Consider the following 25,784-nt stretch of genomic DNA (forward strand, 5'->3'; position numbering starts at 1 on the left):
TTGCCATACTAGAGAGACTCTTCTTTTTTCAAATCAGATGATCATCCTGCAGAACAAAATCAAAAATTCTTTCTATTTAAAGAAACAAATGAGCCTAAACTAATGTGTTCCTCGGGAAAATTGCTGTTCCTTCCTTCTAGAAATTTTTCTCTTTACTCTAGATAGTTTTGAGAATGTAAAGAGAAAAAAGGGATTTATGCTTTGAATTATACTGGACTGGGTAGTAACATGGAGACTTCCAGCTGTTCTTCCATGACATCTCCCTGATAACATCACTTTCCTCTTTTCCGGCTCCTCTCAAATTTTAGCAGCTGTGCCTGGAAAACCCCTGATGCTGCAACCTCAGCTTCAGCTGCTAAGAACTGAACCCAGCATCATCATCGTTGGTTTAGGAAGAACAAAAGTAGCTATTAAGTGTAAGAAAAGTATTAATATACATGGGTCTGTTCCAGAGACAGTAATGAGCATACCAGGAATGCCATGGCTTCCTTTAACTCGGAGCTGCTGCAGCTGCTGCAGATCTGGAAAAGGTTTTCCATCTGTTTCCCAAACTATCACCTGCTTCCACATCCCAGCAGTTTACTTGTCTTTTGTCAGAGGGTTTTTGGGGTTGAGAATATCTGTATTATTTCATCCAGCCATGCTTTTAGCAAGAAACAAAAATTTCTAAGCTGGGTCAGCCTCAAGGATTGAAGATGTACAGGTACTACCCCTTAGCTGAACTGCGGTAATTGATTGTGTATGTGCTGTAGCCTGTCTCAATTTAAGAAGCAGACAGATCTCTAGCCTCCTTTGGTAAAGGTAGATTACAGCATTGGGTTTACCTTTGGCCAAGCATGTTGGTCACAGGCTCCTCTCTTGGGACTTCCTGGCCTTTGGCCCCTTGCAAGGGGGCAGTTCCTCTCCTGAACCCCACCCCTCTCTCTCCATTTCTCAGTCTGCTAACAATAACCTGTCTAGTTTCCTTTGGCCTTGGCTGGCCCCTTTCAAAGAAGTCACCAGTACCTTGACAGCCTATGTCCTTGTGTCTCTCGTGCTCCTGGCATCCTTAGCCTTGCTGTTATCACCTGTCCCTCAGCCCGTTTTGGAGATTTTTCTGCTCTCTTCTCCCTGCATGTAAACTTAAACTGATATTGTAGCTCATGAGTCTTTCCTTGTATATCCTGAATTAAAAAAGATACTCTTGGTAGTTTGTTATGTAGCTTCTTCTGAAAGTAGGCATGTGCCAGGAACCTCACAAGCTTATGGCTTTCCACATATTAAGGCACTTAGTGATGCAGCATTTTAATTAAATTAACCAGAATTTGTAAATTGTAGATAGACAGATTTTCCAGATCATCTCAATATGAGCTTTTAGAGCGATCAACACTGCTGGTGTTTAATCCATCAGACCGCCATATGGAGTGTTGAAGAGCAGAATATCTGTTTATTAACAATTGTTGTTTTTTCATGTCAGCAAGTATGATTTTCGTATTTGGGGTCCTCTTATATGAATTATTTCAACCTCATGCCAGACCCCATTTCATGTCTATCCTTTTTTACTGAATCCAGGTGATCCAATAGGCTGTCTAAATGGCATGATAGACCAAGAGGGACATTCCACCAGAGTCTCCAGAAGTTCTTTGGTTATGCTATCACAAGAGGAATGTGTCCAGATGTGCTTTGTGAGAAATTATAGATATCTGTAGCATCAGTGGTTTCTGCAAACAGTTGAGACACATTTAATGAAGGTTTGCAATTTGAACAACCAGGATGTAAGTTATAATTCACAAAAGTCAGAAAATTGTTCCTCATCTTGAAGATCAAGCTGACTTTTTATTCACTCTGTTTTAATAAATACCCACTCTCGGATTCTAGGATATTTTCTGTGTTGGACTTCCTTAGCAATAGAAGTTACCTGTCTCTTCAGAGTAGTTGTCTCTTCTGTTTTATTGTGACACACAGGTCTGTTTCTACTCCTTTAGCTGAGTGAACACTGCCAGTTGTTGGTCTTTCCAATGGGAAAAGTACTCTTTGGGCAAGAGGAAGAAACCTTCCTGTCTTGTGACTTTTTCATTGTTGTCTTCAGAAAGAAGTGTTAGCTGTTCTAGGACGGGAGATGGGATGGGCCCAGTGCAAAAATATGTTTTGCAACCTAGGCATCAGGCTCTTCTCATCAAATGTAAATTAAGATATTTTCCACTGTCAGAACCCCCTAGTTTCTCAACAGGGATAACATGCAGTCATTTTTACAGATCTGAACATTTTCATAACTATTGGCTTATTTGTTTTCTTGGATGCAATGACAGAGTGTGGGAATACAATGTGCTTATGTAGACAACTTCAATTTTGATCTCTGTTTAGGTAAGGTAGGAAGAGGAGGGAACTGTTGCTATGTGTTGATGATGATAGATGGAAAACAGTGGTTTCTAATCTTTATTAGAGTTGTCCATCTTATCCAGCAGATGGCATTGAAAATGTGCTCTCTTCTTGTTAAGCAGTGCCTTAACTGAAATCTGAAATCCTAGAGGCTGTAGTCTTCCTTTTTCTCTGCTGCGTAGCTGCAGATCGCTTCCTAATAAGGATTTTGAGTCCCCCCTGCCTAGTGGGTAAAAAAAAAAAGCCAACACATCCATGGATTAATGAGAATGGAATTTAAGACTGGTGTGCTGTACCCTGCTACAAAATCAGTTTTCAGGATTTCAAAGTATTCCTTTAAAGATACTTAGCATTTGGGAAGCCTTATTAGTAGTCTTCCCTTTCCTGACTTACACTGTTTGTCTGTCCATCTGCTTGTCTGCCAGTCATCTTGGTATTTGTGTCATGTGGGCAAATAAGCAGTGATCTTTCAATAAGCTCAGCACCAAAGGCAGTGTTAAGCACTTACTGTTTTGAGTAGTCCCGTGGTGATACTCACCAGCTCAGACCTACTGCTGGATTCCCAGAGAGGGTACAAGTTCCTTCAAGCCACTGGCAGCATCTGTCCCAGTGAAGGGCGTTTCCAGGCTGGTGACAGTCGGAGTTTGTAGGTTTGTTTGCATCGCTGTGAGGAGAGATTGTGGATGTTGATGCTTAGAGTGGGTATCACTCAGCTTTTAGTTAAATCATGAGGACAGTGGGATGCAGATGTAGTGTAATGCTTCAAATGGTAACTGGCTATGGCAACAAAGCCAAGAAGTGAAAAATCTTCACTATGTGTGAAGAGAACATCAGTTCTGTAGTACTTTATCTTTGTTTCCTGCCTTTTCTGTTTTCTTCTATCTTTATTCTTTCTTTTCAGTAAATATGGTCTTTAATATAACTTCTCTACAAGCATTACTGTAGTCATGCAAGGTAGTGTTTCATTACTCCTGAGCAGCCAAATAATTTGAAAGAAATGATATGATTTATGTATAAGAAACATATGGAGTTAACATGAATGCCCATGCCAAACTATGTAGCCTGGCTTTGCCTCACATTGTTTATATATTGTTCCGTATTGTGACTGTAAGTTACCAACATACCCATTTCAGAGTATTTAGACCATGTTGGGAGCTAAAGAGCATTGCTGCCTTTCTAGAGCCTATAGGATTAAAAATGCCTTCTACCAGCCCCTTCATTTCCTTTATATCTGATGACCTGAGTAGATGTGGAAACCTGAACTTTTTAGTCTCTCCTCCTGCTATTCCAAACAAATTGTCTGTGATCCCTCTTCTGATGACTGTGAACACTGCTGCTTTGTCCCTCATTTAGCCTTGTGACCAAGTATAATGCTTGACTCTCCAGTAAGTCCAGGTGTCCAAGCTATAACCTATATCTTCTTCCATTTTCCTATATAATACCTATGGAATAAAACCTTTCCTATCTATCCACACATCTCTCACCAGAGTTCTTATAATATTATACCTTTTCCAGACTCTTTTACTCTGATCTTAACAAATCTTGTTCTACTCACAAAGATGAGCTCATTTTGGCTGTGATTAAGATCTCCATACATTTCTCCACATGCTTAGGTATTGTGTCAAACCACCTCTCTTTCTCTCCGTGGGTTTTTTGTGTGCTTTATCTTATATACTGTATCCATTAAGAGAAAGACAACAGACGCTTCCAGTCTATCAAGAATGCAAATTATTATGAGCCATCGCTGTGTTTTCTAAGAAGGTGGTTTTCCGGCACTCTTTGGAGGCATACTCTGTGAACATCCAGGGAGCTAGCTCATCCTCCTTCCACCTGCTGTACAGTATGTACAGTAATCTTGGTAATTGTTAAGATGATGTGTTGTGAGTGTGATAGGTTTTTAGTGTTGTCTTATTTAACTGTGTACCTCTATTGTCTGTTTGTATTTATACAGCGTCTCTCCTAAGCTGCTTAGGGTAGAAATAACTTCTCCTGTGTACATATACCATGTAGCAGAGTGGGTACTTGATCAGCAACAAGAACTTCAAGGCACAGAATCATAGAATGGTTAGAGTTGGAAGGGACCTTAAAGATCATCTAGTTCCGCACCCCCTACTGTGGGCAGGGACACCTTCCACTAGACCAGGTTGCTCAAAGCCCCATCCAGCCTGGCCTTGGGATGGGGCATCCGCAGCTTCTCTGAGCAACTTCTTCCAGTGCCTCAGCACCCTCAAACTAAAGAATTTCTTCCTAGTATCTAATTTGAGTCCCCTCTTTCAGTTTAAAACCGTTACCCCTCATCCTGTCACTGCACACCTTTTTACAAAGTCCCCCCCCGTCTTTCCTGTAGGCCCCCTGTAGGTACTGGAAGGCTGCTATAAGGTCTCCCTGCAGCCTTCTCTCCTCCAGGCTGAACTACCCCAACTCCCTCATCAACATAATCATTCAAGATGTACATCAGCATTGCTAGTTATTTAAAGATATTTGTCAAGCTAGCATCCTGGCTGTTTTCTTCTCTTTTTATTGACACTTTGTTGAACATGTTGGCTTCCTCTACTTCGGCATTACATGTCCTAACAGCAGATACATATGGAATAAACTCTGTGGAGTGTACCTTGAATGGCTTTGATGACATAAAAACAGTCTTCTGCAGGAGTGTTCAAGGCTCTGTTGACCCAGTGCTTAACAAAGCAGTTCTAGAAAATGCCACAAAAAGGTATGCCTGACGTTTGGGACCAGTGTCCACAGCTGTTACCTTTTGACACCTACCTGGACTCTCCACATCAGAAACAGAGTCACTCTAAGCTGTTCATGCAGATGGATCTTAAATAGGCTGAACTGCTGTTTTGGAGGCATTTGGATCTTTCTGTAGATTTATATAAGGTTCTCAACTTAAGACACCTCACTGGAACCTTAATTTAGTTGGCATGGATCTCAGCCTTGGATCTAAAACACTACTCATGAGATTAAAATGGGATTTCTTTGATTCATAAAAATTATATTCTCTCAATCAAAGGCCTTACAGAAGTCCAGATAGATGACACTCATAGCTCTTCCCTTGTCCACTGATCTAGTCACTCCATCATAGAAGGCCATTAGGTTGGTCAGGCAGGACCTGCCCTTGGTGAAGCGATGCTGGCTGTCTCAAATCACCTCCCTTTCCTCCATGTGCCTTAGCATAGCTTCTAGGAGGATCTGTTCCATGATTTTCCCAGGCACAGGGGTGAGGCTGGCAGGTCAGTAGTTCCCTGGGTCCTCCTTTCTACACTTTTCAAAAATGGATGCAATGTTTCCCTTTTTTCAGACACCAGGGACTTCACCTGACTGCTATGACTTTTCAGATACCATGGGGAGTGGCTTGGCAACTACGTCAGCCAATTTCGTCAGGACTCTGGGGTCCATCTCATCATGTCCTATAGACTTCTGTATATTCAGGTTCCTCAGGTGGTCACAAACCTGATCTTCTCTTATGGTGGGAGGGACTTTTCTCCCCCAGTGCCTGCCTTTTGGTCCCTCCATTCGAGAGTTGTGGGGAGAGAGGCTGCCAGTGAAGACTGAGGCAAGAGAGTTGTTGAGTACCTCAGCCTTCTCCTTGTCTGTTGTTACCAGTTTGCCAGTCAGGGGTGCGCGCTGTCTTTGACCTTTCTTTTCTGTCTGACATACCTGTAGAAGCCCTTGTTATTCTTTGCATCTCTTGCCAAGTTCAGCTGCAGCTGTGCCTTGGCCTTCCTGACCCCATCCCTATACGACTGGGCAGCGTCCCTATACTCTTCCCGGGATACCTGTCCCTTCTTCCACTGCCTGTGCCTTTCCTTCTTGCCATTTAGTTTGACCCACAGGTCTTGACTCAGCCATGCTGGTCTCTTGCCTTCCTTTCCTGATTTCTTACACCTGAGGATGGAGAGCTCTTGTGGTCTGTGGAAAGTGTCCTTAAAGATCTGCCAGCTCTGCTCTGCTCCCTTGTCCCTGAGGGCAGTTTCCCAATGGGTCCTGTTGACTAACTCCTTCAAGAGCTGGAAGTTTGCTTTCCTAAAATTCAGGGTCCTGGCTTTGCTCTTTGCGTGACCCGTGTCCTTCAGGACTGCAAACTCCATCAGTGCATGAACCCTGCAGCCCAGGCTGCCTCCAGTCTTGACATCACCGATTAGCTCGCTTGTGTTGGTGACGAATAGGTCCAGTATCGCATCCCCTCTGGTAGGGCTGCCTGTTACCTGGCTTAAGAAGTTATTCTCGGTGCATTCCAGGAGTCTCCTGGACTGCCCACAGGTCACTGTGCTACTTTTCCAGCAGATGTTGGGGTGGTTGAAGTCCCGCAGCAGGATGAGAGCCTGCGAGCGCCTCCTATAGCTGGAGTAAGAAGGTTTTGGCAATAGGCTCACCTTGATTGGGCCGCAAGCTTCCCTCTGTTGCCTCAATCTCTTATTCTTACCCATAAGCTTTCAAGCTGCTTGTGGCTATTCTTCAGAGACAGTTCTTCACACTCTGTCCCGTTCTTGGTGTAAAGGGCAACGTCTTGCCTGTCCTTTCTGAACAGCCTGTGGCCATCGATAGCCACACTCCAGTCACGAGATTTGTCACATTAAATTTCAGCAATGGCAACTAGGTTGTAGCTTTCTAGCTGCATGGTGGCTTTGAGCTCCTCCTGTTTGTTGACCATGTTGCATGCATTGACATGGAACTATCATTCAGAACTACTATCAGAAACATAAGAGGATATTCTTGAAATTCAAATGTGGCAAGTCACAGCCTTGATTTTTCTTCTATTATAAAATAGAAAGGAGAGAGTGGAGTAAAACTTGTTGTTTGCATCTTCACTTTCTGTATAAATTGCAGGCTGCTTGAAGGGCCATATTGTCTTTGAATGGTTTATGTCATGTATGTAAATAGCAAACATTTTTTCAATAAGTTCTAAAGTAATTGTAATTTACTGTTACCTCTGGTTAGATAATTCTGAGAAAATCAACAAATTAAGTATGATCTTTGTGTGCATTTGTAATCACAAAGTTTTAGTTAAATGACACTGATATTTTTTTCCTTAACAAAGGTTTGTCACTCTGGCACATTTGTAAAGAGTAGATTTCAAAATAATTGGCATGAGTTGAGTTGGATATAAAGTAGTGACACAAGGATCTTTACCTGGGCCAACTTCACTTGATAGCTCCTTTATACTTGGACTGCTAAGAATAATTATGCTAAATTATTCTGATATTGTGTAGGTTGGGTTTTTTAATAGTATTTTGGTGTTTCTGAACTAACAACTTGCTGTTTGGCAGAATTTTCAAGACAAATCTACCTGTACTTGCCAGAGAACTTAGTTACACAAAGTAATTGGAGTTTGTGTGCAGTTGATGAGTGTGGCAGCATTTAACCTTGTTTTGCACGTACCCATGAAGCCTCCTGAGCTCCTGGGATGGTCCAGAACAGCCAGATGAAAGCACAGTCCCTCCCCGCTGTGGAGAAGCTGAGTGGATTGCTCTACCCCTGTATGTCTTCAGGCTTGAGTGAAGCTCCAAGACACAGCAAATTATTGTGCTGCTTCCCACCTCTTCTGCTTGACTTTAATAATTGTTTGCACTTTACAACACACATTTCTGCATAAAGTTTCATAAGTTTTTCTGAGAAAGGAAGTAAGTCTCATTCTCTCTTTGTAATTTCAGATACTTTGTCACTTCAGGCAGTCTTTTGGTAGGAATAATTTTGAGATAGTGTGAAATACACCATTCACTTCTAGAGAAATGCTTATAAATCAAGAGATTTCTTCATGAGAATGTGGGGAAAAAAAAAGTGAATCTCTGATTTTGAAAGGTAATGCAGTTGTTATTTTACATCTCTACAACTGAGAAGATAAATTGAAAATTCCTATTGACTCCCAACCCTGAGAAAAAGAGGTGGGGGGGGAGTTCAGAAAAAAGTTATGGAAGCCAGTCAGATTAAAAGTAGCAAAAAGGAATGCTTTTTACACAATGAATAATTTGATGTGGAACTTTCTGCCACACTGGGATTTTATTTTTTTTTTTAGACCAAGTACTTAGCAGCTATTGAAAAGGAACAGGCAATTAAACGGATGATGAGAACGTTTCTAGTTATAGCAGAATAAAATATAAAATGAAGTAGGAAATATCAGCTGCTTAGGATATAAAACAAGCACTTAGGAAGAGGAGGAATCTTTCAGAGACTATTATTTCATATGTCTTCATAATGGGGTTCCTTGCCTTTTTTTTCCCTATAATGTTTCTGATACTGGGTGCAGTCAAACAGGATACCTGTCTGGGTAGATCACTGATCTGCCCTGCTCTATCAATTCCTGTCTTCACTTGCTGTTTTTATGGCTACAGACCTGACAGATTCTTGTTTAATAGGAATTAACATTTCTAAAATATACTGTATTACTCTTTTTAGTGACTAGTCTTAGATCCTATCTATTGATAGGATTTTATATACAACATTTTGGGTGGTGATATAGAATGTAAATTCAGAGCATGCTCTGAGTTACATCCCTAGAGAGAACATTATTATTAAACCTTTTTGAGAGTGTCCCCAGTGGCAGTTCCATAGAGCAGGTGGCCTGCATGGCACAAGCACACAGGGAGTCAGGAGCCTGTGTCTTATCAGAGCATATAATCTAAAAATCAGTCAGCCTGTTTCTCTCTCCTGGGGAGATGACGATGATGACACAGGACTCTTATGCTAAAAACTAATTGTTAACCTGCAGAAGACTCATTCAACAAAAATCCCAACAGAAAAGGGCTGGGTGATGGATGTTTCTGGGTAGCAGGCCAAGCTGTCATTCGGTTTTCAAAAGATAGTTCTCTGGGTTGCCTCAAGATTTTCATGCCTAGTTACCTGGCTTACTTGAAAATAGAGAATATATTAATTTACAAAAAGAGCTTACAATTTCTGTTTACTGACATATGCATAAAAAACTTGGAGGAGAAAACAGTTTCTCCCCTATCTCAGGGCACAAAGCGCACTGACTCTTCATTATGGTGCTCGAGTGTCCTGGAACAGTAAGCCAAGCAGTGGTTGGGTGGTGGGTTGGAGGCTGGGATGCAGTGTTGAACAGAAATACAGCAGGTAGGTAGTATTTGGGAAAGGAATGTAGGATTGCATATATGTCTCTTGATAGAAGTATGGCTAGCAAGTTGAGGGAGGTAGGTGATTGTCCACCACTACTTAGCAGTCATTAGACTGTACCTGCAATGCCATGTCCAGTGGTGTCATCTGTGCCCCAGCATGGTAAATTGGAGTGAGTTCAGCAGAGGGCCACCAAGATGATCATGGGGCTGGAGCACTTACCCTGTGAACAGAGGCTGAGAGAATGGGGCTTGTTCAGCATGGGGAAGAGGTGACTTCACAGGAACGTGATAGCTGCCTGCTAGTACCTGCGAGGAGGTTATTGAGAAGATAGAATCACAGAATCTTCTAGGTTGGAAGGGACCTTCAAGATCATCTTGTCCAACCATCAACCTAACTGACAAAAATAAACACCCACAAAACAACAAAATGCAACACCATCACTAAACCATGTCTCCCAGCACCACGTCAACCTGTCTTTTGAACACTTCCAGGGATGGTGCCTCAACCACCTCCCTGGGCAGCCCATTCCAATGTCTGATAACCCTTTCAGTGAAAAAATTTTTCCTAATATCCAGCCTGAACCTCCCCTGGTGCAACTTGAGGCCATTTCCTCTAGTCCTGTCACCTGTGACTTGGGAGAAGAGACCGACCCCCGCCTCTCTACACCCTCCTTTCAGGTGGTTGTAGAGAGCAATAAGGTCTCCCCTCAGCCTCCTTTTCTCCAGGCTGAATAACCCTAGTTCCCTCAGCCTCTCCTCATAAGACTTGTGCTCTGGACCCCAAAGAGGTCGGACTCTGCACAGAGGCTGCATAGAGTCAGGCTCTGCACAGTGCTGCATGGTGGGAGGACAAGAGACAAGACTTGACTGTCTAAAGCCCTGAACAGCCTGTCTGTTCTGAACAGAAGCTTGGCTGGAGGTCTGCCAAGGTCCTGCCAAATCTAAATGATTCTCTGATTCTCTGTAATTTTTCTCATATGATGTTGTACTGTATACCCTATCATTTGATCTGTTCTCGTAGGTTGAATTTTCTTCACTCATCACTTTTCTTTGTATTCTGTTTTTACTTACACCTCTTCTACTCCCCTCTGCCTTTCTACCTCCAAATATGTCTGATATCCCCATTGTCACTGCATCATGGAGTCTTCTGGGTTCTCCTGGCTTCTGAAGTTTCTTCAGTGCCACTCAACCCTCAGAGCTGTCTCATCAGTCGCTAAATCTACAGAGGCTTCTTGTGGCCATCTCCACTTTCTGCTTTTTCTGAGCTGTCTTGTAGGTCGTTTGCCTTCTGCTTCACTATGGCGCCTCTGTTCTTGGTTTCCGGTAATGGATGAAGAACACTAGTCTGCTCATTAGAAGATAGCTGTGGCATGGTATTCAGCTTTCATAAGAGAAGAAAGTAATGGTAGACATGGCCTCAGACCAGTGATACGCATGGACTGGGAATAAACATGAAGAGATATTTGGAAGCAAAAGAGTACCAAAGCTTACTGGGCTGCTCTCAGTAGACCTTCTGGAGCGAAAAATGATGTTGTTTTGTTTGTTTTGGCTTGGTTTTTGGTGGGTGGGGTGTTTTGTTGGTTTGTGTGTTTTTTGTTTTTTTTTTAAGGAATGACAGTAGACTAGCACGCTTTATTTCTGAGTTTCAAGAAACTGGAGTTTCCTCTGATCGCTACTCTCAGGAGATACCTGCAGACTGATACCTCTGCATTTCTTGTATTTGAATCATGTCTTTAAGCTTTTCTTCAAAACCCGTGGATACTAGAAGTGTGAAGATGTTTATGAAAAGTGTTCTCACATTTCTTAATGGGTCTGGGAGGCTTTATTTTTGGATGCATCTTCTACATTTGCTTTTACAACTGGGCCTTGCCTAGTTGCCTTTGAGCTCATTAACAGCTAAATTGTAATAATTGTAGCAGAGCCCGCATCGTTTATCATTTAATATCTTTTCCAAATAACCTTGAGTGGTATAACAATTTTGTTATTAAGTAGGTCAGGTTAAAACTAGTGATAGTTTCTATAACAAAAATGTTCCTGTGATTTTCAACTCTTCAAAATATACATTTTTTTTCTCTATTATATATATACATTTTTTTCTCTATTAATCTGAACTCTATTCTAGTAGCATTTGGATGCTGTAAAAATGGTAATATTTCTAAATCAGTGCATTTCCTTAGATGTTTTGTCACCACTTGGAGTTGGTAAAGATGTTTTGAATTCCCTGAACGCTCTTCTGGGTTTTCAAATATTCCTCAGCTCAGGATATTGCCAGAAGAGGATTGTGGTGGGTAAAGCACATGAAACTACTCAGTAGTATAACTGAAAATGCTGGACTAAAGCAAGCAGTGAATATACTGGGAAGGATAAGGATAAAGGTAGTCATTAAAGAAAGTACCTTTGATTCATGTGGAGGAAAGAATGTGTCTGTGGGTGGGTGTGGTGTGTGGTTGTGGGTGTTTGTTTTGTGTGGGTTTTGTTTTATTTTTGGTGTTTGGTTTTTGTTGTTGGGTTTTTGTTGTGTGTGGGGGGGGGGGTGTTGGGGTTTTTTTTTTGTTTGGTTTTTTTTTTGTGGTTGGACTCGATCTCAAAGGTCCCTTCCAACCAAGAAGATTCTGTGATTCTGTGAATAAAATGATGGAGACAATTGTGAAGGTTTTCTTCTGCAACCTGCGAACTGCATATTGCTGTTCTTCCGTAATGCTGGTTTAACTGAGGTTGAGACTTTGGCCTCGGAACACTGAGATTTCAATCATTTACTTGTATTTGCTCATACAGAATTTTTATTTGGATTTTTTGAAATTATGGAAGTCCTCTATATAATCTTGTGTGTTGTATTGTACTAATGGCAAAAGGAATCTTGGTTTACTTCGTGTGTAAATCAAGTAATATTGTTCAGTCATAAAAAGCATGAATGTTCTTTATCAATACTGAAGGTCTCTACAAAATTCGTTGTCGTGTCAAGGGCTGCGGTCATTTACATGGAAAAATGTTTCAATGAGGAATCTTGGGATTAGAAAACAATTTGAAAAATTCAGCCTGCTTTTTAAAGTAAAGACATACCACCGGACAAATAAATAGACTGCTACAGTATGAGCTTCTTTCATCCAGGTATCTCTTCCCGTGAAACTTGTTGACAGAAGTTAAATGTAAAAATTCAGTTCTGCTTGACAGCTCGAGCCATTAGCTAACCTACCGACAGGGTCTTGTTTCTGCCTTCTGGAGGTCAAGGAAGCGTAACCATTCTTGAACCAGAGCTGCAAACCTCCCCGCAAACACGCCTTGATGTCTTCTGATTGGATTTGTGTGCCCTGGCTTGCATAACCGGGGCGCTTGTATCCCAACATGATTAGCCAAAAGGAGTATAGGGACTTACATAATCATTACACGATTATTTTTCAGTAACTGTACTGTAAATATGTAATTCCCTCTACTCCTAATAACTCTTAATCCCTTTGTTCCTATTGGCTCCTGGGCTCAGATTTTGCCATGGCCTGTGTGCCCCAGCCACCGATAAGACTTGAAAAAATTGTTACTTTCAAGGTTCACCTGCTTTACTCCCAACTGGTAAATACCTGCTCCCCAGCGTAGCCTGGGGCACCACATCCTGGTGGGCTGTTTTGTGGGAGATTGGGCAGCACTTCTGCCCATGTGCCTTCTGAGAAGGGTCCCTTCACCTCCAGAGACCTTTCGTACCCAGCTGTGTGCATATATTCAGTGCAGACCCCTCTGCCGAGCTTCTTTCATGAGTTGCTCAAGAGTTTTGGATAAACAGTTTTGATCTCATTTCTCCACGTTGTTCGATTAAAGAAGATTCCTTTTCGAAAAACTGTGGTGAGAAAACTTAAATCATCGAGAACTCTTGGTCCTCTGCGGGGGTTAGGAGGCCAGAAAGAGATTATTTTTCTTTTGGTACAAGCAGGTGAAAAAAAACCCCTTTAGAGCACTTCTTGTTAAAACATGCTATGCTTCTCTTCCACTATTTGCATCCAACATCTGTGGGACTTGGTGATCAAAGCTCTCCCAACCTGTAGCTGTTCCAGTGATACATTATGCTGGTGAAGCCCTGTTCAGGTATGCTTGAAAATATCCTCAACTTCGATATAAAATTGCCTTTCATGCTGCTTTTAATATTAGAAACATACCTTGAATTTCTTTAAGCCTTATAAAATCCTTGAACATGACTTTTCTGTGTTTAATTAGCTTCATGAGTCAGTGTCTGGTCTTAGGTCTTGACATTTTTGCCGTGTGAAATTTTTGTGTGTATTTGACCTTGGCTTTATTCCAGAATAAATGTTTTAAGCTGCTAGTTTTGTGTGGCTTTTTTGTCTTCGGTCTGAGACTAGGGGGCAGACATAAGCAGCACGGAGAGAAGTGAACTGTATAAACCACAATTAGAATTGCAGTGCACAGGTGTCTGAAGATCTTATACAATTGCCAAGCTATTTGTTTCTCAAATGAGAGGGGCTTTGGGAGTGTATTTTGGAGAATAAAGGGAGCAGAAGGCCTTCCTTTTGCTGTTAGGGTTGTGGTTGGTTGGGTTTTTTTTTTATTTTATTAAAATCCTAGTTTAAGTTCTTCCGGACTTGATAGATTTGATATCTCTAAAGAACAAGCGTAATGAATGGTTGAAAGCGATCTACTGCTGCCGGTGAGGGAATTTATAACTGCCTTCAGAGAGGAATTGGCATTTAAGAAAAAAAAATTTCTTGCATGCTAGCTTTTCTTTGAGCATCAAGTTAGGTCTTGTGTTTAAAAATCAGAATGCCGATTTTCAAAGTAAGATGACTTGTAATGATATTAAAGGAGAATGACTTTAGCATCGGGGTTATGGGCAAGTTCTGTTGCGGATACTTGAGGATCTTTTTGGGAAGGTAGGTATCTTAATTTGCTTTACTAGCCATATGCAAAGTATTATTGCAATGAAAAAATAGAGAAGGGAATAAACAGCTGCTCACAGTACAAGACACTCAATGCATCTAAGAGTCCCAGTGTTCACTGTATTTTGCAATTTAATGCACAATAATTTTTTAGTTCTGTATTTCTGTACGCTCCCCTGTGTCAGATCTGTATTCTTGGGATGTGAGGTTCCATTAAAAAATAAATAATAATCGCAGCCCCCGCTCCCCCCACGTACACTCATTTTCTATAATATGGTAATGATATCACCGTAGCAGTAATTACGGGTCATCTTCATTTCTTTCATCTCTGCTGGTTCTGATGGCTTCATTCCTTTGACGGAGACGATTTGGCTCTGGGTGCTGTGATTATTTTGTTAAGCATTATTCGAATAGACAGGAGTGAGAGAAATTAATCAATCCAAATGCAATTAGCATCATGTTTAACCCAGTGATGGACGTCTCAAGGTGAAACAGCCAGGGGAGTTTCAGACATTATTATTCAATCCAGTGGCTCTTATCTAAATTATAATCAAGAGAGGTTTTTATTGGCTTTGCAGGGAGAAGATGTAACTCTTTCCCTGCTTTGGGGGTCAAAGGGATCAGGTCTTTGGCCCCACAGGATGTCGGCCACAGACTGCTTCTAGAAGTGGGAGGTACCGTAAGAGTTTCCTTTGATATAGGGGTCACTCAGGGCAAAATATCTGTACATCCTAATATCCATGACCTGGAAGTTTAGTAGCTCCCTGGGCACGGGCAGGGATGTTGTTGCCCCTTACTTTGAGTGTTTGTCATTGATGGGCTTTGCCCATCTGTATGTGAGTGAATACTCTCTGTAATGTTTGCATTCACAGCTCTGTAACGTCATTGTTTGCAACTGAGCGCAAACAGAATGGTGCTGCCTTGCATGGTAGGGAAATCTGATTAGGAGAACAAGGTAAATTATTCTGTAGAGAAGGAATCTAATTTTTTTTAGAGCTGATATAATTTTAGTATTCATTGATAGCAACAATAACATTTTTGAGGATACCTTAATCTGCAGCAGATCTGTTATCACCATTCTGGATAATCCTGAATGATCTCTGAGATCTCTCATCAGGTATATGGTAAAACACCAGTACTGTGGTTGGAGAAAAACGAGGTGGAAAGAGGTCACATGAGGATTCCATGATTCAGGAAAGCATCAGGTATTTGATTCCAATTCTTAAGGCTCGAGCTAACAGTCACTGAACTGTTTCAGCGGTTTGAAACTGTGTCAGTCTCAGCTATTTACCACTTCTCTGACAGAGGTGACAGTTTCCATAGCACACTGGGAGTGTTGTCCCAAAGCAGAGTTGTTCACCCGGTGTGCAGACTGCCAGTATGTGGTCCATGTGTCTCACCTGCTCTGGTTCACAGCCTGCTTTTGTGCAGGCCCCCACCTTCTTTGGCATTTCAGAACAAGTCCTGCCAGACTGTGAACTACAGCTGAAGTAAGGGCAGATTCTGCTGTCTCATTCACCAAGGGAAGGACGATGATGTTTTGTACCAAGGGTGGTGTTAATATTTTAAAATGCTGCAGCAAGACTTGACAGAGCTCATCTTTCAGAGCCTGAATTCTAGCATGGTTGCTGACTCCTTTAGTATACATCTGTACATCACTCCTTACTGAGGCTGTGACCCCATCTGTAAGATGGGAATTAAATCACTGTATCTCGAGAATACGGTGAAGCTTGATAAACTTTGCAAGTGCTTTGATATTGATTATTGAAAGATGCCACAGTAATGCAAGCTTATTCCACCTGGAGGTTTATGCTGATTCTGTCGTCTTACCTGAAAAATGTGTTCCAGAAGCGCTAGGTGATTACGCTGGTCTCCAGTGTAAATGTAACAGTCCCTGGAGCTCAGGTCTGAGTGTCTGCATGTGCCAGTTCCACCTTCAGTAAAGGCGACTGACGTTGCTTTCACTAACCACTGCTCTCCTGAGATGGCAGTTCCAGCTCTTTATGAAATTAGGCTTGGTGTAGCAGTCACTAATAAGTATTTGTCAAAGGCCCACAGTCATCAAGTAGCAGTTTATTTGACAATTATGTTAAGGAAGTACGCAGTTAGCAGAGCAATTGGAGCTCTTTTTATACAGGAAGAGGAGTGAGCTGGTGCCAGCAGGCATCCAGGTGTTGGTAGGATTTTGTGGATCTGATCTCAAGATAGAAAGTGGTCCACACAGATCTCTGTCTGTGATAGAAGTTCAGATTGCGTTGGCTGGGTAATAATACTCAGTTGGTCTTGTCTGACATAAGGTTCTTTTTTCTTCGAGGGCTGTAGTAATGATGTCAATCTTAAATATTTTTGCTGGTTCTACATTGTCTTTTTGCCTTCACACCCCCCCCATCCCCATGACTGTTTTCTTAATTTCCTCTCCAAATGCAATATTAGTTGAGCGCAGCCAAAAGATATGGCTTTGCCATTGGCTTTCACAAGTCCAGTCAAGCAAGACTCACACAGTTACTCACAGGCAGATTACTCTAACCCTTTTTTATGTCCTACCAACTAGGAAAAAAAAAAATGGTTGTGTCTTCTTATCCTAACATTGTGTCTCAGGACAAAAGAAATAATTTCTGATGCAACGGACCCTTGTGATAGAAGGGTTAAAAATCAGAGGAGTGTTCTGTTGTCTCTCTGCAATTAATGGTCTTTGGCCTGAACTGGTAATTTCCACTGATAGTTCTTCAGAAATAAAGACTTCTGGTTTTGTTTTCTGTATAGTCCTAAGACACAGCAGTAGTTTGAGAGTGCATGATTAGTACTTTAGAGGAATCCTTCCATGTTGAAAAACAAGTCCTTTAGTTACCGTAAATACAACTGAATGGGAGGAATAACTGGTAAGCTAACAAAGTATGACAGTGCCTAAACCTTTTTGTAGTCAAGAATGTAGCATTCAAAGTGTGATACTACAAGACATTTCGGGGCTAAATCCATGTTCTGTTCACAGGGCATTAATTGTATTTCCAGTTCTTTATAGTAGCAAGATGTGTAGATTTCAACATGGCTACATTTTCAGGTCAAAAGAGGAACACAGTCCCATTTGTCCCTTAAGTTGTACATCTGGGGGAGACAGAGAAATGCTTCTTTAGCGGGTGACTTCATTTTAAAATATCTGTGAAGATACTTACAAGCTTTGCTTTGAGATTTTTACGTAAGCCCAGGAGCAGTAAGCAGTGGAAGGTATAATGATCATGATAAATGTGTGATAAATACAGTTTGTCACATACCTTTTACATAGACTTTATCATTAAGTGTGTTGTGCTTTTGCATTTAAGTGTATGCACTTTATGCTAAAAAAGCATGTGCATATGTGTGTTGCTTAGGGATTCTCCTGGATGAAAGTTGCTTATATAAGTGTAAATCACTGTTTTCATTGCTGATTTTGTAGCAGTAAATCCTTCCATTATTTCCTGGCTATCCAGACCTTATGACACAGTATGTTCCTGTGCTGTCATACATGTGAGAAGGCTTTTTACGGGGAGCAATCAGGCTGGACCCCAATCTCCAGTGCAGTGGTTTTTTTTTAATTAAATTGTCACCGGAAGGAATATCCGGAACAGCAGTTTTCATTTTCAATTGAGGAAAAAACATTATGAGTCTTTGTCATTTGATTAAAAGTTACTTAACCTTTAAATTGCTACAGATGTAAAGATAGCTCTGAGTTTCCAATGTAATCGCCTCCAAGTTAAAATCAGGAAAATCTTTGTGTAATGAAACCCATATGTCATAGTGAAAGGATGCAAAACACTGGCAGAGTGGGCTGCTCTAGCAGGAGATTCTGTACCCAATCTTGTTAACCAGGACTGCTTTTGGTAATCCCTCATCTCCTCACTTGTAGGAAATCAATCTGTACTACTGAATCTTTTCAACCAGCAACCACAAAATTTACTGCAGAGAGGCAGCCTGGGGACAATTGTAGTAGAAAAGGAGCCCCAAGCAACAAGGCTAAATGCGGGATTGAGGGATTGAAGTTCTAAAGAGGAGATTATATTAAACCTTATTCTGCTCCCCTATCAAGTAGAAATCTCCCCTTCTTTCAGCCCCAGCCTTTCCTACCCAGTACCTGTTCGTTAGATCTGCTTGGCAGATCTTGTGGGGCAGCAAACTTAAATCACTCAGTACAGCATTCTCTGTTAATTATAATAGCCTGATACCATTTTTCAGTACATTTCTCTGAAAGAATCTATTCAAGCACTTAACTTCCATTGTAAGCAGTGCTGGTAACGTCTTACGGTGTTTTTTCTATGATCTTCAGTATCCTCTGCCTCTTCTGCAGTAGGTGAGATTAATTTGCATCCAAGCTATTGCGATCATGCCCATTGTTGATTTTTCTATTGTAGTAGATGCACAGCGCAGGCAAGGTTGTAAATCGTGACTTGACACGGAGATTCACGTTTCTGTTTCATGCTGCACAGCCTCTGTAGTGCCTGTTTGCTGGTACAATGAAACCTGTACTCAAGCCCTCTCTTCACTTGAAGTCCGTGGTTAAAGCAACCATGTTAGAGAAAAAATCCCTGAGGTTTTCACTACAGTTTTGTCCAACCTTTTAATTAAAAAATCTACCTCTGCTATGCAACTGGCTTCTGCTGGTCCCTTGGGTAGTTGCTTAAGGCAGGTTTTACCATCTCTCTTAGACTGCAATCAGATTCAGAATGTGGGTGATGGTTTCTTCATTCACGAGCTCTTCCCTCACTCCAGCAAGCTCCAAAAGGCCCCATTGGAAATGATATTCCCATTATTAAGAATTCATTTATCAGAAGCAATATTGAGCAGAGGAGTCAGTTTAATTTTAGAGGCTTTTCTGTGTGAAACCCAAGCTCAAATTGTACTCCAGTGCAGATTAAAGAGGAACAAAGGAGAAGGAATAGCCAAGACGTTTGAACGCACTACCATGTAATATGTATTTGGCCTGTGTTTACCAGGAATACATTGAACTGTGGTTCTTGGGCAGATAAGAGAAGCAGCTGAAGCAGGGAAAACAAGATTGTTAATGTTTGTGGAAACTTGCCCTTAGTTTGGCTGGGATTTTTTTTGTGATATGAGGATGTTATTTCCTGGCCGTTTTCATACATATACAAAGATGTAAGGTCCTTTCTTTCAGTTTGGCATCCTATCTTTAAAAATAAAGCCCCAGTGCAAGACGGAGTATGTGAGGAGAAGAGGAATACAGAATAGCAGAAGGCTGTCTCCTGCTCCTAATGGGATTTTGTAGCAGCATGTGCGAGTTTGTTTCAGAAGTCAGAAATGAACAGATGTTGGTATAAATTACCTCTGTGTCTGATGTCTTGCAAATTAAAAGCGCGGTTGGCATCACTAAACAATTTCACCAGGTTGGGGGGGGAAGCGGGCGGTGATTATTGTAGCAGGTCGGTAAGAATCTTTAAGCTGCAGCAGAACAGGATAGCAAGGATAAAGGAATGAAGAATAAAATGAGAGGTCTGTGAATTAATCAGAAATGTTAACATCTCCGATGACAAGTGAACAGGAGGGCACGTGCTCTGGAGCAACCCCCAACCCACAGTAATTTCACTCAGCGCGCAGAAGGAGTCTATGCTCTCTGCCTGATTTATAGGGTGCAGCCCTCTTTGGGGGAACAGAATTGTCACGCGTTCGTATATCTCCTATATGGGACTTGCACTCTGGAAAACTTTCCACTCTATCAACTACAGTTCAGCGTTGTGCTTTCTCCGTTAAGAGGGTTTTAAAGCCATGCGCTGTTGACGGTGCAAGGCAGGGAGGTGTCAAAGAACTGGTGCTGAAAATCTATTCCTAGATGAAATTTTAAAAAACTTGCATTTTTATTTAATCGTGCTCTTTGCGCATAACCACTTAGTTCCTGACAAAATAACAATCCCCTCTGCCCTTCTGCAGCACCTTCTATCTGCGTGTCGCTTCAGCAGCATTTAAGAGATACAGGCTGTCTTGTGGGTGGGGAAGTGGGGGTACAAATGAGTACTTCTGTGGTAGTTCATGCTATGAATCAGAAGCAGAATTGGGAATGGATCCCAGATGATATAACTCACAGCTGGAGGCATGAACCGAGGGAATACTGCAGGGATCTGCTTGAATCTGCAGCCAGTCTGAAGCATGTTCCACACAGGGCAGTGGAGACTTTGCAGCCTGTGAATATCGATACATACCAGACAGTTCATAATACCACTGATTGTTTTACAGGGATCTTGCTGATGACAATACCTTGTGGTACAATTTTGGGTAGGCAAATTATAATGTAATAATTCAAAGAAGAGCCTTTAAGGCACAAATTCTAACCTTTAGGTAAGGAATAACAAAATGTCTTTACCTGAGGGTGCGTATTGAGTATTTTAGGCTGAACATTTTTATTACATTTTAGTTCTGTTCTAACAGATAATCAGTAATGTCAAAAGAAAACCCAACATCAGCAACAAACCCACCTCCAGTTTTTATGCTAATTGTCACTTCTGTTGTTCCTCTCAGTAGAGAGGTCAGGAATTGAATGGATAAAACAGAAAATGAATTCCTGTCTCCTTCCAGAGTCTCTCTAGGCTAGGTGTGGGAAACACACACGCTTTCATCAATCCTGCGAATAAAAACCTCCAGGTTTTGATGACTGCCAGTCCAGCACAAAGCTTTCACCTTTATTTAAAAGAAATGAAGGGAAGCACTGGTGGGAAGATTGTCTTTCTCCAGGACTCAGTTGCTAATCACGTTGTCTTTGATGCATTGTATTGTTATTGCAAGACAAAGATAGTATTAGGGCTGCTCTGCCAGCTTGGGAGCTTATGGGCTCACAAGTCAGAAATGTCTCATGCAGAAAAGTGGCTGTGTAAACCCTGCTGTAATACAACTACCAGAGATTGATGGTGCCAGGAGTGAGAGAGAGACATATAAACCTTGCCTTGCTGTATTAAACATCGAAGGACTGACAATGCAGAGAGAGAGAGAAGACCAAAGCTCTATAAACCTTACTTTATTACACCATCCATAGATGAACTGCATTGAAGGAATATAAACCCCATTATGTTACAGCATCCAGGGACTGATGCTGCTGAGAGAGGGAAAATGCTGTCTAATTTCTGTTGAAGATCATAGCATCCAGGGACCAATAATCCTGAAATGGAGAAAGAGAGAGTTCCATAATCTCTGACGGATTATAACATCCAGGAACAATTGCTCTGAGACAGAGTGATGGAGATCTGGATTACACCATTCAGAGATGGATAGTACAGAGAAAAGGAGATGCTGCGAGAGCGTAACGCAGTAGGAATAGAAAGCATAGATTGTATGTAATGAGACAGCCTGTGGGAATTATTGCTGAGTTCAGAAGATTCCAGGCCCTGTGTGCATTTCTAGGATGTCAGGAATTCAAGCTGGAATGCGGTTTTATTTATTTTCCACTTAAAATAATTTAAATAAAATAATCCTTACTCACTATTGCTATAAGCACAAATCTAAATTAATTTCTTATCCTATGGCTAAAATCTGTAAATTATACAATTGTTTGGTTTTCTTGGCTTTTTAAATAATATTGATCTCTTTTTCCTCCCTTGTGATTTCAGCTAGAGAAATGACTCGAGGGAAATTCCTGAACATCCTAGAGAAACCCAAAAAGTAGCTGCCACATCTGGAGGATGGACAAAAATACCCCAACTAGATCATTTTATGTACTGCGGATCCAGATGAACCCCAAAACTTCTAAGAAGTACAAGGCTCTTGCTCTAGACCTTCAGAAGCAAACATCTCTTTTTGCTTTCACAGCTCATCTCTTTACGGGGAAGACTTGTTGCATGCACAGGTCACAGGGACCGCAGTTGGTTGCGTTGGAATTAGCTTCATCTGACCGTAAGATGTCCAACAGGAGTACTTGGCCCTGACGTGGTATGGCAAAGTTACCTGTCATAATCAGCTATTTAGAGTGAAGAGCCATACTGTCCTTATCCCGTTGCTCTCAGTGGCAGCACCTGTTTGAAGCACACAGCAGATCTGATGCAGGCCAGTGCGCATCGTGAGGCATTGACCCTTTTGTGTGTCTTTTGTCTTAAATGCGTTGATTTCCCATGGGCAGCTTCTGTGCTGAAAGGTTTGAGCAGAGTTTGGGGTGTAGAGTGACCCATAGCACTGGTTCAGCAGGAGAATATGCTTTTAGTGCAGAAGTTGAGTCCAGTCTGTGCGTTACATTCCAGTTACTCACTGCCCTCAGAGAAGCATATCTGAGAATGACCTCTAGACCTTCAGCGTACCAGGAGCTTCATCTCACCACTAAATGGTTCTCTAGTGAAATCAAGACTTACAGACCGGAGGGGATAAGAGGTGTTACTATATTATGGAGGAAAATATCCCTACAGAAGCTTCGGTCAGTACACAAGGAAGCAGCTTTGTTGGTCCACTGCAACTCTGCTTCTTACAGAGCTGAAAACTGAAAAAAGTTATAAAATGGAAAGGCAGTAATATTTTCAGTTAGCGCTCCAAGAAGGAGCAACAGGATTGTTAGCCACATTGCAAGGATGGTCTGCTAATACAGAACCTTAACAATTCTGAATATAACATTTTGTGGTATTTTTAATTATTTATAAAACAGCAACCTCGAAATTTTCTTCCCCTACAAACCTACAATTTTTAAGACAGAATTTTCTGTGACCTGGTCTCTTTCAGCACACAGTTTTGGGCTTTATTCATCTTACGGTTTAATGTCTTTTCCTTCTGTTAATGTATTTCTGCATGTTCACCCCTGAGAAGAGGTGAGGAGCACGTTCAGACTTTCTATTTTATTTAAGAGAAGAATTTTTTCCATTTCATCCTTTTTCCTTTTCATAGAAAACAACATTTTAAGCATTAGTAAATATGTCCTTTCTAGGTTACAAAATAATATTGAAATATTAGATGAAGAGCAGGGGTTTTTTTCTCCATTTAGAAATGGTATTTTTAGCATGCAGGCTTTTTGAAACTTGTCGTTTCCCAGGCTGCGGTCACATGTGAGAGGAGAAATTACTTGGAAATAGGCTGTCCTTAAGAGCCTTGCATTTTTCTGTCTTTGCAGAGAGAGGAGACTCTTTTCAGGTGCGTGTGCAATAAAGAGGAGGAGATCTTTTTTTTTTTTTTTTTTTCCATCGGATAGACTTCTCTGAACTTTTGCTAAAAAGCTGGTGGCTTTTCGATGTGCAGTCTGTGGTCTTGGTTATTACTGGTGAGAACTGGGCTCGTTTTGGACAGCTCCTGCTACCCAAGTGCAAGCAGTTAAAACCCACGTCCCGGAAAGAACCTGCACAAATACTGAATATTTAAGACTGTCAGGAGTCTGATTTTTAAACTTAACAGATTGATTTCTGTACTTCACATTTTAGGCAGAGCTAAGCTTATCAGCATCTCCATCCCTTGAGAACAGAAGAGTTAAGACAGATGAATGTGAGGAGAAGCTAAAAGTCATAATTCAGAAACAGAGAAAAAACCTGCTGGTGCAAACTGATTTTGATGTAGCTTTAAGTATTAAATTATACATTTTGAATGCAATTTAAAGTTTTTATACTATATACATAATATATGTACACATATTTGACATAATGGGATACTTCATCTGTATCACCAATATGAGTTTGTGCATTTTATAGCGGTTTGTGATCCAACACATTAAGAATTTGAGATCTGAAAGGAGGAGGAATATAGGAGAAGATTTGAAAGCCTGGCATGGAACTGTATGTATATTTTCTGATATGTTCAGTAAGGAATTTCAAACTATAGGTAGTTTTTAGTAACATACATGTGTTTAAAGAAAAAAAGAACAAAAAAAGCATTTTACTATATACAGTACGTACTGCCTTCTACAGGGCAGCCAGTAACATATGCTTTAGAATTGTGGTATTTATTGGCTTTGTACTTGTCATCTGTAGAGATGAGTCAGGGATGTATTTTTTTATTGGTGATATTTATATGTATTTTTGTGTGTTAGCCAGAGAATTTTAATCTGTCTGTTATTGCTTTGTGGTTTGATAATAAACAAATGCAAAGCTTGGAGATTCATCTGGGTTTCCAGAATAGCCCTTTGAAATGCAAAAGCTTTTGCTTAGCCACCTAGGCCATACTCTTCCTCGGGCTTTTCTTCACACTTCTGCACGCTGCCACCCTGGGGTTTGGCCTGTGGATGCTCCGTTCTCATCAGTAAATAAATATTTGGCAATATTCAAATGATACTAAGGGTTTTCTTACCCTTTTGAGTCCTATTTTTTCCCTCAGTGATGTCCTTCTTGATATCCCTGCAGTATCTATCTGTACAAGATAATCTGGGTGACTTTTTGTTGCTGATAACCTTCTGTATTTTGAAACAAACAAACAAACAAAAGCTTTGATAAATTAAATGATGGGAATGAAGAGTGTAAGAAGATCAAGATTTCATAATATTAATTGAGCTAATGCATTGTTTTATGAAGTGTTTCATGTCTTGTTATGTTAAATGTTACTGTGAGGTTCTTGGAAATAAACCCAATATGTATTTAGTTCCTTTTAAATGCCAGTGTTACATATATTCAGTTGTAAAGGCTGTTCACGTCAGTCTTGGAGTATCAAACACTTTGCTGTTTAATCCCACTGAGAAAATTCTTGTTTGTTATATTAATCATTATCAAAATAAAAGTGTAGTTGCACTGGCAATTGAAGAGTGTAATGTTCCATTTAACTCAGTGTTTTGCCATTATAAAAAAACTTTGGAACAATCCTATAACCACAGTTCTCAACTTTGCTTCATGTTTCCCTCAACAAGTCACCTAGAAATAACGGATTAGTGAAAACTGACTGATCCAACTTGAAGGTAATGTTTGAACCTTATTCTGGTTTATCTTACTGATTTTTGTGTTACATAAAAATGTTAGGTGCTATTACAAGTCAAATCACAAGCCCATCTTATCTGTAATCTTCTCTTTGATTATAAACAGTTGTAGACTCAGATGGAAGGATATAAACAAAAGGCTTACACAGAGTGATTTTGCTTTAGGGTAACTTACCCAGCAATCTGCTTTAGATGAATTTGATCCACAGAAGACCCTACCCTCCATAAATTTCTTTTAGTCCTGATTTGCTGTACTTCTGTCCTCTAAAATGCCCCTGAACAGTGAGTTCCATAATTCAGTTATACAACTAAAAGTTTAAGGAAGAAAAAGGGGGAAGGGAGTGGCGGGTGTCATTGTTTTAAACCTGCTTACTCTATAATTCCATTTGGAACATTTCATTTACTTTAACATCAGAAACAATTGTTAGTTTTTTTTCTTCTTTGCTGTCTGTGCACTGGTCATGATTTTTCAGCTTCTGTTATGTTTTTGGTTCCATGGTTATGTTCAGCTTTCTTATGTTCACAATGTTCATTGTCTGTCTTCTGTTACAGCCTGTCCGAGATGGCATAATCAAAATTGCAGTGTGTTCAGTGTGCGAGCGAGCGTACGGTGGAGGTGTATAAGTCCTAATTACAGCT

The 25,784-nt window shown here is 40.8% G+C and overlaps 1 protein-coding gene across 1 annotated transcript in view; it reads left to right on the forward strand.

Moving 5' to 3' along the window:
- The window catches only part of LIN52 (lin-52 DREAM MuvB core complex component), a 48,353-nt gene extending 23,385 nt beyond the window's left edge, over positions 1-24,968 (forward strand). Inside the window, exon 6 of the mRNA XM_074149366.1 lies at positions 21,889-24,968. Coding sequence (XP_074005467.1) covers positions 21,889-21,944 — 56 coding nt within the window. The 3' untranslated portion in view covers positions 21,945-24,968. The remainder of the gene's footprint in view (positions 1-21,888) is intronic.
- Positions 24,969-25,784: the final 816 nt, after the last annotated feature.

This window comes from Numenius arquata, chromosome 6 (assembly GCF_964106895.1).
Source record: "Numenius arquata chromosome 6, bNumArq3.hap1.1, whole genome shotgun sequence".
Taxonomy (NCBI): Eukaryota; Metazoa; Chordata; class Aves; order Charadriiformes; family Scolopacidae; genus Numenius; species Numenius arquata.